Here is a 16,880-nt window from a genome sequence, read left to right on the forward strand (position 1 = left end):
GTGCTAAATTTAAAGTGTGGCATCACAGTGAGAACTTGGAAAACTTAGTTATATGTTCTGGGCATCATAGTTTAAAAGAGCTTTGGAGAATTTAGAACAGGTTTGGGAAAAATCTGCCAGGATAATAAGGAATCTGGAACCAACGTCCCAGGCTGAAGGAGCTGAGCAAGAGAAAACAGAGGGGGGATTTGACAGTGACATCTAAAAGCTTGTCACTTGTAAAGAGGCAGATCTCTTTTTCACTCAGACCAAGGAGTTCAAATTAAGAGAGATTCAGGATGACTAATGGAGGGGAATTCCTTAGGTGATGGCCACCGACTGGGGATGGCTTGGCAGATACCTCCACTGAGCAGGGAGGTTGCACATATACAGCATGCCATCACAACTTAGGGCGCCATTTCCATATGGAATCAAAAGGCTTTGTAAACCAGCATTTTGAATTGTTCCTGGAAACCAATAGCAAGCCAGTGGGGAGGCTGAAGAAGAGATGTAACTCTGAACGATCAGATTTTACATGCCAGCACATGGGATGCTGTATTCGGTATCAATGGAAGCTTCTGAACAGACTTCCAGGCAGCCCAAGTTAGAATAAATTTTCAAGACTCATACCAATTTCCAGTATGATACTGGCAAGAAATTGCACTCCCCTTGTGTTGCACCTCCTTGTATTATGTATGAATGTGCACAAGGAAGCCCCAGATGGGAGGGGGCTTAGAATGAAACGTATTATTGTTGGTTTTTGTATTTCGTTAATACAAAATAAATAGAATGGAATATTCAGCAATATTCTGAACAATGGTCTAATCATTTTTCCTACAGGGGTTTTTCTATAATCTTTTTTTTTTTTGGTCAGCAGTCTCCACTCTGATTTTTTAAACTCCATCTTTCCTTTGCCAGCTTGTTCCTCCAAACCAAATCTGCACTATTTCCATCCAGTTTTTGTAGACGTATCATATTGCCAGAGTTCCCACCATCTTTAAATAACTTATTTCCAACATTCTGCTGGATTGGAAAGAATGTAAAAAATCCAATAATGCATAATCTGTATGGAAAACTGTACATGAAGTTATCAGGGCAACAAAGGGCATCCAATCAGGTACACAATGCTGAGGTTCAAGAACACCGCTCTGCACAAACACAGGTCCATCCATGTGATGCACTGAGAATCTGAGAATGAGCAGCTTACAAACTCACATTCATCACAGTAGCTGTTTCCACAACAGGGAATCACCACAGCATCAGTCATTATATCCTTGCAGATCAGACATAACAATTCATCTGGAATAGGGTCATCTTCCTCCGAGGAAGAGGACGGTTCCTCTGGCAAGAAAGGGGGCTTTTCCTTCTTCCCAATGGCATAAGCCTCGCTGGAAGGGGAAAAAAAATCCTTCCGTGAAATCTTTTGTCTCCTTTGTTGGAAGTAAAAGTAGTATGAAGCATGTTATAAAGTTGAGGACGCATCCTAACATTTTTCTTCCATTACTCCTGTACAGTTTGGACGAATTAACAGAAGCATGAATTCTAAAGCTGCATTTTAATTGGATGAACAATAATTTTATATTAGTGAACTTGACAGAGCCAGGATGGTTACTCAAAAAAGTTCAGCTAAGGCGAAAGAAAAGATAAAAAGTGAATTGATATGATTCTAGAACCTATAATCACAGATGTGCAGTTCCCAATTATTATTAATCAATAAACAAAAACAGAACATTAGAAAGATAGCATAAGAGTTCCATAGCCAGTCAATTTATTGTTAACCATCTAACCAATCTGGATTGCTAATTTCAGATTTTTAGGCAATTTTCAGGCAAATTTAAATGAGGATCTTCTGCAAAGATCTCTATTACTTACGCATCAATAGTAGGAATAGCGTATTTCCCTGTGTTGGTAAGCATGGCACCCTTAGTATTAGGATCCTGCACTTCCATCATGAAGCTTCGTGGAATTCCAGTACTCTTCTTAATCCTAGGAACAGACTCAAAGTTCTTGTCCTGTTAAGAAAAAACAACAGAAACATTGTTTAAAATCTACTTCCTGCAACTCCTGCCAACTTTATCTGCACATAATTGTTTTGATCAGTGGACAGATTTTGTAGCTTTACACAAAATTGTATACAAATCAAGTCAGTTCTCATTAGAAGACAACACACAATTCTACTCCCCTTTGGAGGGCAGATCCAAAGATTGACAAGGTGGTTTAACGCAACCAGCAACACCTTCTACTAATACTCCAATTTATAGTTCTTTACCTCCCCCCTTTCGCTCCCAAGACTGAAATACAAAGACAGATGCTGCTGAATGAGTTGCCTTTGCTTGCCCATCCTGCCAGCCACAATACCTCTAAACTACGTATCCCCCAAAGACTCCCTAGTTCGCTTAGCATGAGGGAATCTCTCTCCCCAATGAATTTAAAAATAGGACTAGGCTGCCATCAGGAAACAAAAGGCAAGGTACTTCAACAATCGAGACAAGGCCAACCTTACCCCATTGGTTGGGCAGATCTTTATGTAATGACCAGGTTTTCCACAACGAAAGCAAGTGTATGATGGTGGCGGCGGTCCCAGGGGTTTCTTCATGTAACTAAAAAGGTGTAAGAAAAAAAGTGTGCAACTTTGCAGATTGTTTTTTTTAAATGTAATTATGTAAATTGTTCCAAAATTAGCTTTTTTGCTTCGGTTTGGTGGGTGACATGGTGAAAACTTACTTGATCGGATCATATTCGTGGCCAGACTGTGACATCATTGCTTTAATTTTATCTTCTTCAGAAGCATTGGCTTCAGCCAGATTGGCGGTCTGTTCAATAGGTAATCATTTGACAACACACATTAGAAAACACATTTAAAGCCATCCAGTCAAAGACAACACCACTCATCCAATCCTGTAAAGAGCAGCACAATGCTAGCTAAAGTTGTCTCAAAAACAGCTCAGATTATCCTGAAGATGTTCCAGGGAGTCCTTATGCCATTTACATGATGTTTGTGTGCCTGCTGTGCTAAGCTAATTTAATCAAAACAAAACCTGCTATTTTCTTTGCTGGGATATTTTGTGCATCAGGCTATTTGTACTTTATACAAACGCTTGTGAAAGTGTACCTGTTTCTTCGAATACATTTAAGTGGCCTGAAGCTAAGTCTTTTGAAAAACTGCCTCCTGTAATATTTATAGATTAAAAAGCCATGAATTTTAAGAGGTTTACCTTGGAATGATAAGGTGGAATTCATGGTCTCCATTTGCAGGTTAGCATTATTATTTTACACTTAGAAATATTAAAACAGCAATTATCATCCTGAAAACTGACTATTACTAAATAAGACTATTTTAAAACGTTGGGAAATTACTTGTAAAACCCCTTCTGGTATCTATAAAAGTAAAAATGAAGGAATACAGCTAATGTATCCAGAAAGATGTAAACAAGATTGAACAAGTAACTTTCTGCCAAGTAGGATCTAATGCCACACAATATGCTTTGGGCACACAACTTTCAGGATGATAGCCCCCCCTTCAGGGTGCAAGTCATAGTCGTGATGTACAGCTAATAAACTTGTTAAAATGGGTCATTGCACACTAAATATTGATATAAGCAAGGTTGAAGGGATTGGTTATTAATTGCTCAGGTATCCAATCACCTAACATTCAGATCCTCCATACACACTTTTTAATACATTCACCCACAAAAGCAAACAGCTAGTTTTAACGTTTTATTAAACAGTTGATTAAAATACATAACGTTTCTTAACAATGCAAATTAACAACTATGAAATTGTTCACATTTACAGAAAACTATTTTACAAATACTTAGCTAATTTGTTTGAACCCAAACAGGTTTACAGAACATATCCATTAGCACAGAACATTAGTAGGAATAGACCAAAATTCAAATATGGCATTTAATACACAGTAGGAATAAAACAAAACTGTTAAATGCAATTCCCTCTATGTAAGAACTATCAGCACCAAAGAGGTTAAGGTAAGTAACAGTTTTGAACTGCTTTATATTATATAAAATATTCTGCATTTGACAGAAATACTCTCTCTGAAGTTCTACCTGAAACTTAAAATTGTACAGCTCTTGGACATTTTTTTCACATCTCAGAAAAATAAACTTGACATAAGGTTACAAAACCGAGGACAAATCTAAGGACAGCACTAATGGAAACCAGACTTGCTTGATATAAATTAAATATTCACAAACGCATGTCAAAATTTCCAAACTAGAAAACGTAGTTTATTTTTGAAAAAATACAACTCCAGCCTTTGTTCACAAAAAGACATATGAAATATAAGGCAATACTGCTTCTAACTCAAAAAGAGCAGCCATTTATTTGGGTATGTTATCACTAGTGCTTTCCCAGACAAAATTACACATTACTGAGCAGAAAGGCAAGCAGTTTCATTGCAAACAAAGTTGATACAACAGTTTTAAGGTCACATTTGCCCATATGCCACACATACACATTGGTATATTCCTATAGATACATTTACACAGTCTGTGTTCAAACAAATTAGTTGCATAGCTATTGCCCACTGTATATACTACAAGGGTACAACTGATGAAATTATTTGATGCAAATTATTGCTCTATCTCTGGCTTTGAGTGCAGGTTCCCCAAATAATCATATAAAGTGTCCATGTGATAGGGAAATACTTCTCTGCTGACTGCTGCACAGAGAAATCCTAGGAGTCCATAAATAGTATTAAAATTCTTCTTTAAAATTGTGCTATTTTTCCAATGCAAAATTAATGTAACATATCAAAGAAATGATAAAACAGCTTCAGAAGTGCTTCTTCTTTGTGTCTTGAAGATGAATAAAACTGCAACATTATGTTGAGGCTGATAAGGTACTCCCCTTCTATCTTCCCATACTGGGAACTACTCTTTACAGGATAGTAATTAATAAATACACACATTTCCAATGTTTAAACTTAATAGTTTTTGCATCTATGACAGAAATTAAAGGTATAAATATCACAGCAGAAAACATTCAAAATACCAAGCAAGCAACAATATATTCTGTTATATTTGACAAATATATGTGTATATACCTTTGTAAGCTGGGCCAGAGAAATAGATGCAGAAGAGTCATCAATCTGTTCATAAAAAATTAAACACACATTCAAGTTCCACAGTCAAAATGTAGCCAACATATTTAGCCTCAGCCGTGGTATTAAGATTTAGCCTGAAACTACATTTTACAGAGAGAAGTTTTTTTTAAAATGTTTAGTCGAAATGTATCATTTGTTTCTATGGCCAGGGCAGTCAAATATATAATATTCAGTTCTGTAAAAAATTAGATGGATACCCAATTCGTCTAATATCCTCATCATTGGCTTTGTTTTATAACTAATATAAACAAGTGTACATTTTTCAAAGTAAAAACATGCTGCAATAAATATTAAAATAGGTTAAGGTTAAAAACCTTCAATTTTTATGTAAATGTATGCTGTGGGAGAAGTGAATGTAAAAATGTTCAAACATGTTGTGGGAAAGAGCATATTTATAGACATTTTCATTTAGATGTGTTAAAAATCTTGAGTGATTCCAAGCTTTAGAAGATGATAGATGTACTTAAAAGAAAAATCATCAGGATGGCTGATAGCAATGATAGATCCCTTAGATGTTTGTGAGAAGAAGTACTGAATAGAAGATGCTGAAATTAATGTGGAAAATAAATATATATGCATTTAAATGAACAATTTAAAAATACATATATTCCATGTTCTTTTTATCACTACATTCCTAAACTTAGTATTATGTAAGATAGGGAGTTACAGGGGCTTCTTTCAGTTCTAAAAAAAACAGGAAAATAGATTTTTTTCCAGGCCTAACGTAAGCCTAATGCAATCTCTAATTATCATACAGAGTCAATAATAGAACTAAATCAGACAACCTGCAATTAGGTGAGACATTTCACAATTCTAGTCATGAAATTATGCCACTGTTAAAAAAAAATGCCCATGATGATGACTACCATGTTATGACCCACAAACAGGCATGCATGATTGAATGCCAACTACCACTGATGGAAAAGCACCTCTCACGTGTATAGACAGGGCATAATTATGAGATTCTAGCTCCTCAGTTAGAAAAAACACCGATCCCTACTCTGAGTTAAGTATACCAAGGCTGGGCTTTAAGAATCATGACAATAAAGCCAGAGTTTGGAAGACCTATTACACACACACACACACACTTTAATGCCTGCCCAAAATAACCAAACTTTTACTTTTATTTACTAATTAAACTTGTATACTGTAGCTGCCCATCTCACAAAAGGCTATACTGGGGACAGTACAATAATTGTTATGTATGCAAATTAACAGCTGCCATTCAGATCCAGCACAAAAAGCGAATCCTAAAGGTGGAACCACCACAGGGCAGTAGCAGCACACACAGCTACACCTGGCTCATAGGAATCTCTTGAGAACCACCCAGGTATAGCTGAGGTTGCTGCAAACCATTCCTTCAGAAATACCTCATCAATCCTATTTGGTTGTCTATTAAAATTATGGCCTCATTTATTCAACATTGAACATATACATTCTTCCTCATTCTTTCATCCTATGGAAGAGATCCAGGAGGGGACTGCATGGTTCAGGAAGAAATAATGTCAGTGCGGATTACATGTTCAGTGTCAGGTAAGCCCCAACTGCAGATTGTAATGTAATAAATGTATCTTTCCTGTTCATTCTGAATCATTTTCCTGGGCTATACAAAGAGCCACAGAGGCTGATCAGAAGCATTGATTTTTAAATAGCACTTAAAATCTTTTTTTTTAAATGGAGTTTGTAATAACATGTAAGATGCTAAAACACTTTTTATAAGGCAAGAAATATGAAATAGATAAACTGGACACAAACATGGTTGGGCCACAAGAAACAAATGACTGAACACAGCAACCAATACTATTGTCTAGTCTCTTTGAAACAGATTACAGACAAAATTGTCTCTTATGAAATAAATTAATATTACATTTTGGCCATTAGAATAACAGAAATATGTGAATCTGTGTCTGCTAGTACTGGTAGCCCTCTACCTTCTTTAATGCTCTTACCATTTCAGGATTTTAGTTTCAACTGAGATGTCATTCCATCCAAATTTGAGGCTGAGTTTTGTTACAGATGTGATAATCTGTCACTGTACTCACAAATTAGTGATTCAAATTTTTCACCTGTCAGAGCGTACTGTAAACACTAAAACCAGAAAAAGAATATGCTGTCTGATCAACTACACTATGAGAAATTCCTAGACACACTCACCATATTTATAGCTGTGTGATGGCCATGTATTTCAATTTTTCTCAGCATTAGTTCAACTATGTGAATGTCACAAATTTTAGTAAAACCATCCAGGTATGCATGTAGTATCTGAAAAAAGTTGTATGTATGTCCTATCTATGAGATCTAAAAACCTCTCAAGGTTCAGTGACCATTGTGGAAATGGTTAAATACAAAGAATAGATTGGGGGGGGGGGGGGGACAAGAAAAAATCAAAGCACACCGGCAATCAAACACTTGGTCAACACCACTCACACAACTAAATGACTCAAAATGTTTCTTCAAAGATAGGTTCAATTTCACATGTGGCATGGAAGGTTTTGAAATTTAAAATGATATGAAAGGAATTCCTAGATGAGCAGGTACTCTTTCACTCCCCTGCAGAGGCAGGCCATGAGACATGAGAGACAGTCTACATTTGTGGAGAGCAGAGAAAGACATGCATATGCCAGATATTCTATCTGTCTAAGAAATGAGGGAAATGCACTCATTGCAAAAGGATGGGGGAGGGGGGGGGTCCTGGCAAAGATATGAGTCCTATACATAACATCACAATAAGTGTGAGCACCTAACTAATTAAAGAGATAAAAGGTTTTTCAATTATTAGTACTTGAATGGTGAATTCTAGTGTAGTAGGTTACAGCAAAGAAGTTTGAAAGAAAGCAAAACCTGTCTAATGTTCCCAAGAACTACGTGGGACCTTTTTGTATGTAGTGGCCAGGATTTGAAGTTCAATGAAGAGAGTCTAATTCTCCATTTATATCGTAACAACTCAAAACCTAACACCAGCACGTCCACTCTGAATCAACCTATTTCTAAACTCTGACTATAGAATGGCTGATTGCATGTAGGGACTGAAGTCTCCTATCTACACCCTCCTTCTCCAAAGCCCATTAAGTGACAAACCACTTCACACAGACCTAATAAGATGTACCCCCCAGCCCTAACGTTTCCTTTTCCAGATTTCAAGAAAACTATAGCATTTTGGTGTGTGAGCTGGGAAAGCTTTTACTTGATTGGATGAACATTCTTTTGGTGCAACCTAGCTTCAAAGTACTGTAGGCCTGAAACAGCTGTACTACAAAGCCTGACAATCTCTAACTTTGATCCTTCCTTTAGTGCAGATAACAGAAACATTTGTAGGCAATCACTCTCTGAATTGGTGGATTTTATAGGGCTGTTTGCAAGCTTGCTTAAAACCATATACTTTTAAACAGAGCTATTAAGATGTACAATAGACATGCCAGAGTACACACAATTCTAAATGAAAGTTGAACTTTATTTGTGAACATAACTTTTTATACAAGCTAGCAGAAAGGACTGGTTATAAAATAATAAAAGCAGCTTTACATAAAAATCTGCTATATTATTTAGTTTTGGGCTAGTTGTAAACAAAAATGATTTTCAGACATGCAATGTATAATTAATAATCAAATGAGAACTATGATTTTATATACCACAAGAATGCTAAGTTTATAAATAAGCATTTCATAAATATTCTAATTGATCAGCAAGACTGCTCTTTTCTAACATTAGAAAACTATCTAGCAATGCCAAACTGCATCATTAATAAACCCTAAGTAAAACAACTTTGTAGTATGTTAAGCAAATTTAAAAATGGAGGAGACCACGTGTGTTTAATGAATTGAAATAGGAAAACAATCCCACTGCTCAATAATGGCAACTAAACAAGAGCTTACCAAAGGAAGCAACTGAATAGGTTATTATATGAAAAAATAAAATTTAAGGACTTGTGGTGACCCAAGGAGCAAATAAGGGCATCTTTTCTTAATTGAATAGGCCTTTGGACAGGTCTGACGGGCGTTGTCACTGTGCTAAAATACCTCTTGTGTGAGGACTGCTAAGATTAACTTTAATTATGTCTTGCTCAGAGATAATTAGTAAGAAATACAGATCTTAGGATAGCAGTTCACATTCTAGGTTGTCTGCTGGAACAACACATGTGAACAGTGTGTTTTTCAGTATAAATCTAATTGCACAAACAGACGTTTCAATAAATGATTGAATCTGAAGAAGAAAAAGGTAAGTTTAATATATTGCAGTTTTTGAAAATATCTTCAAAAACCATTAATGGAAATATTAAGAACAAAAGTTGATACAATGTGATAGTGGCAAAAAAAGATACACTCCAAATATTTTTATTTCAAGGAAACAAAAAGCACACAACAACCTATACAAACAAACAGCTACCAACTAGAGACACACAAAATGTAGAACAAAATAATTATGTTCAGCAGTGCAAACCTTAACTTAACATGATCCATAAGTGATCAGACATTATCTGTACAACGCAAAGTCATACAGGAAATAATCTAGCATTTCAATATGCAATTCAGAGTGTCACTTTGCACCAATGTTTATGATCACATTAAAATGATCTGCATTGCCCAGTTTACTATACTGAATCAAATTACAATGCAAGTTACAGTATCAATGGTTCTCTGTGGGAAATAAATATTTGTAAAAATACTTTATTGCTACAATATTGTAAATTAAGCAGATTGTGTAGAAGAAAAAAGTGTGAGATTGTGTTTTTACATACTGCTTTTGAAGGTCCACTCACTGGATCAGTTCGACTTCTAAAAAAGGGAAAACATACTGTCAGAAACAACACAACTTACTATCATGAAAGAGAAATTCACCACCAGAAACCAAAAGTGCGTTTTAAAATTGTACATAAAGAAACATTCCTCAAAAACCTACTTGACAAAGGTTTTGATCCTAAAGGAACATTAGCATTAAGCTTCTAGAAATACCTGTTTTCTAAGACTGGCATGCAAAGTTTATGGAAAAGGCCAAATCCCATACACCAAGAGCAAGGCACTCAATTTGACTAGACAGACCGAAAAGCGATAGGATGTATGGACTCAAAGTGGGGGTCAAAAACATCACCTGAGAGGAATGTCTGTGCTTCTATGAAACTTATGCGTTCTGTGATAAAGAAAAAAGGCCTGATTTTAAAAAAGGCTTTAAATAGGTCCCCTGAATATTTTACATTTAGGAAGTTATATTCTTTACAATACTGATGCATTACTCAATCCCATAATCTAACTTGGGACATTTTTGTGGGTGGGGGTGTGTTTGGAGATTGTTGTGTGTTGGGCCTGGTCTCTGGGTGTTACATGAATTTCGTTGTATGTGTAAACTGTGTATATACATACAACAGCAATAAAGTAAAGTACTGTGTGATATTTTCAAATAAAAAGAACTCAACTGGAAGGATAATTAGATAATGAGTTTTAAAAGTAAATAACTACTCTTTGTGATCCAGATGTTCAGTATGCACTTTCAATGCCATCAACGTGCATTTCCATATAAACTTTATATACATACAATATTTTCCACCTAAGCTAATTACCTTGATGATTTTTATATCAAAATGAAAGGTTTATAAATGTAACTGCCTCACTCACATGGAAGGTTTGTTGCACCTATGACTTGTCTCTTTAAGAATGTATCTTAGATGTCTTAAAGATGTACTGTGAAAATTGTCTTAGACAACGTAGTACTCTAGTTCAAATGTACTGGGAAATCACTGCTGCTCGCCATTTCAATGATATGTATGGGCTTACAACTCCTTTTTTTTATTGTCATGAAGAGTTTAGACCTTCTACTTAGTTTTATATGAAGCTTAGCTCCTCATAACATCTAAATTCAGAAAGCTGTATTTTAATCCTAAATAAATGAGAACAAGCGAATATTAAAAATGATGGTCTAAAAATGATGGGAAATTCTATTTTAAATCTGGATGGCTAAAATGATGAATGAATTTAAAAATGGAAGCTAAATCTACTTTGTCCCTGTTGCCTACAAGATAAGGTGAAGTAAGGGTTAGGGTTAGTTCCAATGATGTAAGCAGAAACTAGTATTTTCCCTTATGTTCTGAACTAGGCGAAATACATACAGATAGTCCTTGCTTAGCAACTGTTTGAAGTTACAACAGATCTCCTGTTACAACACAGTTACTTATAACCCTGATTCGGAGTTCCAATGACTACACATCTCGCATTTATAGGGGTCCATGGTCATGCAACCACCATTTTTTGTTGCATTTTTTTTTTTTTTGGAGGAGCTGATTCCACTATTTTTCCAACAAAAATGCCCATTGAAGAAAACTGATTTGTTTAATGACTTCTGGAAAAAAAAAAGGTTGTAAAATTAGGCATGGTCACTTGGTGACCAGTTTAGCCACTGCTATGACTTACATAATTCCGGTTGTAAATCAAGGACTACCTGTAAGTCCCCAGAATTTAAAGCGTTTGAGCTGATACTTTTTCTAATTACTGTAATAACAGCAAGATAAAGTAACTTTTAAAAAACTCAACCTCCACCCAAATTTCCGATTCTTCATTTTTAATTTTAATTTTATTTTAGTGTTTGATGTTCAAGATATATTATAGAATTTGCAGCCTACCAAATTCAAATATTTTTAGAACTAGAAGCTTCACTCTAACAGTACAAAGCAAAGCATATAAGTTTTCGAACACAAGCCTGGTTTTACTTTGGGAGCAAAAGGTCATATGTAACAATATTCTAGGATGTATTTAAAGCCCCAGCCCACAAGCATACCTTCAAAGCTAATGACAGCACAAATATGAATCCTTTGTATTCTTTCTTAAATGAATTATTTCTCAAATACTGTGATATCGCTACATCTAAGTAGATACTGAATTACCAAAACATGCACCACTCTTTACTTAGATGTACTATTCACATATTATACCACTGGTTGTTATTATGAGCAACTTACTACTATACTATATATGTATGATCCCGGAGTAGGATTCTTTTAAAATACAGGTAGGGTGCAAAGAATAATCCTCCCAGGCAAAATTCACCTGTATGTTGAGCACCATGGCTCCTGCCAGTACAACTTCATTTCAAAAGTTCAACTCAAAGAGGTTTAAGCCCCCAAATGTCCTGTGCTTCTATTCTAGGTAATCAGTCCCAAGAAATTTTGCTATAGTTCACCTGCTTATATTTAAATATAACAATATTTGCTCATAGTGAATGCATCTGCAGTCACTAATTCCAGAGTCTGAAACAAGCAACAATTCTCAATGATCAAATATGTTAAATATTAGACAAAATTCTTTTTTTTAGTTTGCACTATGGTCACTGAGACAGTCAAAATATAAAGCAATTCTATCTAGAGGACATTCAAGATAAGATATAGTGATTATAGATTAAGACAATAGAAATCAGTATGTTTTCTGGCAGTCACCAAGTTTCAATAATAGTTCAAATCCTAAGTTTTATTTTAATGATATCCAAATATGTTATTTCAAAAATTTTGAGAATGGAATTCCACAAAACTATTCATGATTTTAAAAAGCATTTTGAGACAGACATACCCATAAGAGAAAGTATACATGTTTTCTAATTATGAAGATAACTTGTATAAGAAGTATCAAATAAGAATGTAAGCTTATTTCTTAAAAATCTTTTAACACTTACATGACATATGTTTTGCTTGTACATTTTACTCCTCCAATAGGAATTCTTCTGACAATAACGGATGAGTTCTTGGGAATCAGGGCATTATCATCAGTATATTCTAGGAGGAAAACACAAACACACTTGTGGCAGGAGTTCCTATTTGAAATGCAGAATTTCTTCCAGTAAGGCACCAAATCACAGGAATTCTTGACATAATCAGGCAGGGTAATTAACACCCTCTATTATGAAAAATAACTAATTGAATTTAAAAAGTTGTATTGCTGTCATAATGCACAGTTAAGTGGCTTTAACCTGAAAGTTTCTGTAGATGTTTTAGTTATTTTGGCCCCCAGGAAAGTGATAATGCATTGCAGTAATCTCTAGGGAGTGATGGACAACAAGCAAGAGGCACACAGCTCCCAAATCACAGAATGCCAAGAAATAAAATAGAGAAATGTAAGAATTATTTGAATATGGAAGCATTAGCACCAGTCCTGCAGATACACCTACCCGAAACAAAGGCTTCATCTATCACAGCCCTCAATTTGAGGGGGAAAATGTACAGTATTTCTAATCACCAAATGGCTGCTCACACTAGAATTAAAATAACTTTATCAATCTTCCACATTTAACTATTCCATCTTTTAATGTATAGTTACATATACACCAGTTGTGTTTTTGCTATGATCTACTTCAGCCAAACTAATGAAGTAGAACGATTGAAACCTTTAACAAAGCATATCTAATTACAACATGAGATGAACTAAAAGCAACATTTAAAATTAAGCTGGATGTTTAAAATCCTTACAGAAATCTGAAAAAACAAATTATAACAGAAGTCAAAGATTTCCTCATGTTTTAACTGCATTTCATATTTGCTGAGCAGATTAGCCTTGCAAAACGCATCAGTTAGTCAAAGCTTAACTCTCTTGAAAGGGGCAAAGATAATTTAACAATATTTAGGGGCTGGAATGGATCTGGGCAAAGAGGAGGAGTCTGGATTTAAAAGCAGAAGTGATAAGAAAAGAAACAAATGTAAGCAGAATGTTTCTGCATTCCCCCATGAACTTATGGTTCTAATTGGGTCTCCTAATGATTTGGAGTATCATAGTATGGCAGTCCTCATACTAACAGTCCTTTAGTATTTATGATCTATGAACAGAAATGTAATGATTTTGAGAAACAGAATACATAACTGAGATAATATATAGCCTGTACCGAGCTTTAAAACTTAAATTGATTTCCAGATTCTGATTATATACATTATAATTATTTTGAATTCTTCTATTAGAAAACAACTTTTAAAAATCTTAAGTGATTTAAATAATTGTTCAGAAGTTACTCAAATTAAATTTTATCCTCAATGATATGTTCAGGATAGGTACTTAATATTAATGTCTTTATACTTGAAGACAAGACCTGGCACCATCAGTCTGATTTATTTAAATTAAGGCACTTTAAAGAGGAAATCAAAAAAGGAAATTATATTCCTTAACAATGATTTAGGTCTGACCACAAATCCATTAATTTACACTTAATGATTACAGCTGAAGAATATATCTTCTTGCAATCACACCTGCTTTACATCTACATCTCTGTGGCAATATTTGCATATCTTTAGTCTTTTTAAAAAGTACCAATACAGAAAATTCCTTTTTTAGAATTCTAGCCTTAGAATCAGAAGTAAGAATTAAAGATACAGTATAAGAATAACAGAAACGGTTTACTGGACAGTTTTCTTTTTCTTCCCTTTTAAATGTTTATTCCTACTTTTTCTGTATGAACTAAATAGTTTGCATAGATCATGGGAACTGAAAAGCATACATTGAATTTGGTACAGCATAAATAGTGAAATCTAAGAAATGATTTCATTGGTCCTACCCCAAAGTCTCCTTCAATTCACATTTCTGGCAGCTTTACTTTAGCTTTCAAACTGACCGTTTGTCTAACTCACCTATTTACATTCAGATTTAATATTAACCCGTTTACGTTTCAAGACAAAAAAACTTAAAACATTATTCATTGAAATTCGCATTTAAGATCCAACTCCCTGTAAAGACCTGTTAATCGTCGTGTCACCAAAGCGCATCTCGACAATATTTGTAAAAATATCTGATAGGAATCTAGAGGACATAATATAAACCCGATAATGGCACGTTGGGTCGATTTTCAGCCTATTTATGACATCGTCCGGAATCCTTTATACATTTAAAACATTCAAGGAAGTTAACTGAGCTGAGCTATTCAGGGCCTCAAGTGTGGATTCCTGACTTTTTATCACTCTTTTTCCTACAGATTTCAGGTTTCTTTAAGGGGGAGGGGGAAGAAACATATTTCCCGATAATGTCGGCTGCCCAGCCACGTCCCGGGTTCGAAACGGGCGGCCATGGAAGTAAAGGTTGACCATCCAGGCAGGCCGCTCAACCGCTCTATTCCCATCCTGCTGAGCCGGAGCCCTCCCTAGGCAAGCGCGGACCGGGGCTTGAGCGGCGGCCCGAGTCCGGCGCGGAGCCCCTTCCTTCCCGTCCCGTGCCCGCCGGGGCCTCCTGGGCCGAACCGCCGTCGGCTCAACGGTCGCAGACAAAGGCTCCGTCAGCTCCCGGTCGGAGGCGCCCGCCACGTGCCCGCCCGCCCGCCGGCCTACCTTCTTTGGTCTGGGCGTTGGTGATCTGCAGGTCGCAGTCGGCCGCCTTGAGCTTCTCGCGGCCCATGATCTGGCGCTTGAGGTCGCAGAGCGAGATGTGGAGCCCGTCGAAGGTGACCGTGTCATAGTTGAGCTTCGAGGAGAACTTGTAGTGCACGCAGGACATGGCTGGCTGGCGGGCGGGCGGGCGGGCGGGCCTCCCCTCCTGGGTTCCCTCAGAGGCCGCCTCGCCCGCCGCGGCTCCTGTCAGGCGCGGCGCTGGGCCGGTTAGGCCTCCAACATGGCCGCGGAAGCGGCGGCTCCCTCCTCTTCCTCAACTCTCGGCCTCGCTCTCTTCTCGACGGCAGCGACGACTCGTCCCGCTTCCTCCTCCTCCTCCTCCTCTTCCGTCGGCGTCCTCCGTACTCGTACTCGTACTCCTCCTCGGCGGATCGCGGCCTCAACGGCCTCCTCGCAACGGCAACGGCGGCGGCAGCAACGGCTGTGAGGCTTCGCTAACGCTCCGCCTTCGCTCCGGGGTCTCCCAGCCGGTCGCCGCAGGGCTGCGGAGGGGGGCGGGGGGGACAGAGAGAAGAGCAGGGCGCGCGAGGAACAGCCGCCGCCTCCCCGGCCGCACAACGCGCGCTTGTAAAAGGCGAGCCAAGGCGCCCGAGTGCGCAGGCGTCACAGCGCGCTCCTGCGGTCCCACGTGACCCAGCGCATTATGACAAAGGAAGAAAAGCCGCTCTTCCGCTTTCTTGCCTCCTCGCCCGCACCCCCTCCCCGGCCAGGCAGGCACGTGATCGGCCGACGGGCCCCGCCCATTTAAAGGGCCCGCGGCTTCGGGCCACGCGACGCTCGAGGGACTTCTGGAAGGCGGGGCCCTCTCGGAGGCGGTTGTCGGGGCGGCTGCCGCGTTCTGGGCTGCCGGCCTCGCGGGCGAGGGGCTTTTGCTCTGCTGCGCGCGGGGGAGGGGCTCTCCCTGCGGGCCAGTGGGTCCCGGGAGGCCATCTAGACCATCCCTGTGCGGGGAAGGTCCGCAGAGGCGCCTCGGGGCGGGCGAGGGAGGGATGCTCCGCCGTTCAGACCCCTCCGAGGCTTCGGGCGGGTTCCTGGTCCGCCGGCTTTGGAGGAAGCGCTTCAGCCGGCGGAGCAGGCAAGCCCTGCTGCCCCCTTCCCCTCCAACGCAGCCCCGCGGGTCTTAGGCGGAGCCGTCTCCGTGCCCGCCCACCAGGACTCTGCCTCCCGCCTTCAAGAGCCCCTTCGATGCCTTCGCTTCCCCTCGGACGGCGGTCCAAGCCCAGCTGGCAGGCGAAGACCCGCGTCCCAAACCTCCTTCCGAGCGCATCCTTGCCCCGTCCGGCAGCGCTGCCCGTTGGGAACCTGGGTCTCCATTGCCGGGGCCGGGTGGGGGGCAGAAGAAGAGGCTGAGCGAATCTGCCGGCTTTGGCCTCTTGTCAAATGAGCCGCTCTTCGCGCGGGGAGCGAAGCAATTTCCTCCGGCCTTTCCAGTCCTACAGAGGG

The 16,880-nt window shown here is 38.7% G+C and overlaps 1 protein-coding gene across 5 annotated transcripts in view; it reads right to left on the reverse strand.

Annotated features, from left to right (window-relative positions):
- RBBP6 (RB binding protein 6, ubiquitin ligase) overlaps positions 1-16,477 on the reverse strand; it is a 28,151-nt gene extending 11,674 nt beyond the window's left edge. For 2 of the 5 annotated variants that reach the window (XM_081966145.1, XM_081966144.1), the window contains exons 1-8: positions 15,378-16,477; positions 12,752-12,851; positions 9,837-9,873; positions 5,042-5,086; positions 2,704-2,792; positions 2,483-2,579; positions 1,852-1,991; positions 1,195-1,367 (exon numbers count right to left, since the gene is read on the reverse strand). In XM_081966145.1, the coding sequence (XP_081822271.1) occupies positions 1,195-1,367; positions 1,852-1,991; positions 2,483-2,579; positions 2,704-2,792; positions 5,042-5,086; positions 9,837-9,873; positions 12,752-12,851; positions 15,378-15,543 (847 nt within the window). In that variant the 5' untranslated portion in view covers positions 15,544-16,477. Of the gene's footprint in view, positions 1-1,194; positions 1,368-1,851; positions 1,992-2,482; positions 2,580-2,703; positions 2,793-5,041; positions 5,087-9,416; positions 9,874-10,167; positions 10,226-12,751; positions 12,852-15,377 lie in introns of those variants that run through there. The other 3 variants (XM_081966146.1, XM_081966147.1, XM_081966148.1) reach the window with 3 other exon arrangements.
- Positions 16,478-16,880: the final 403 nt, after the last annotated feature.

The sequence above is a fragment of the Natrix helvetica genome, assembly GCF_964273705.1.
Source record: "Natrix helvetica genome assembly, chromosome: 13".
Lineage (NCBI taxonomy): Eukaryota > Metazoa > Chordata > Lepidosauria > Squamata > Natricidae > Natrix > Natrix helvetica.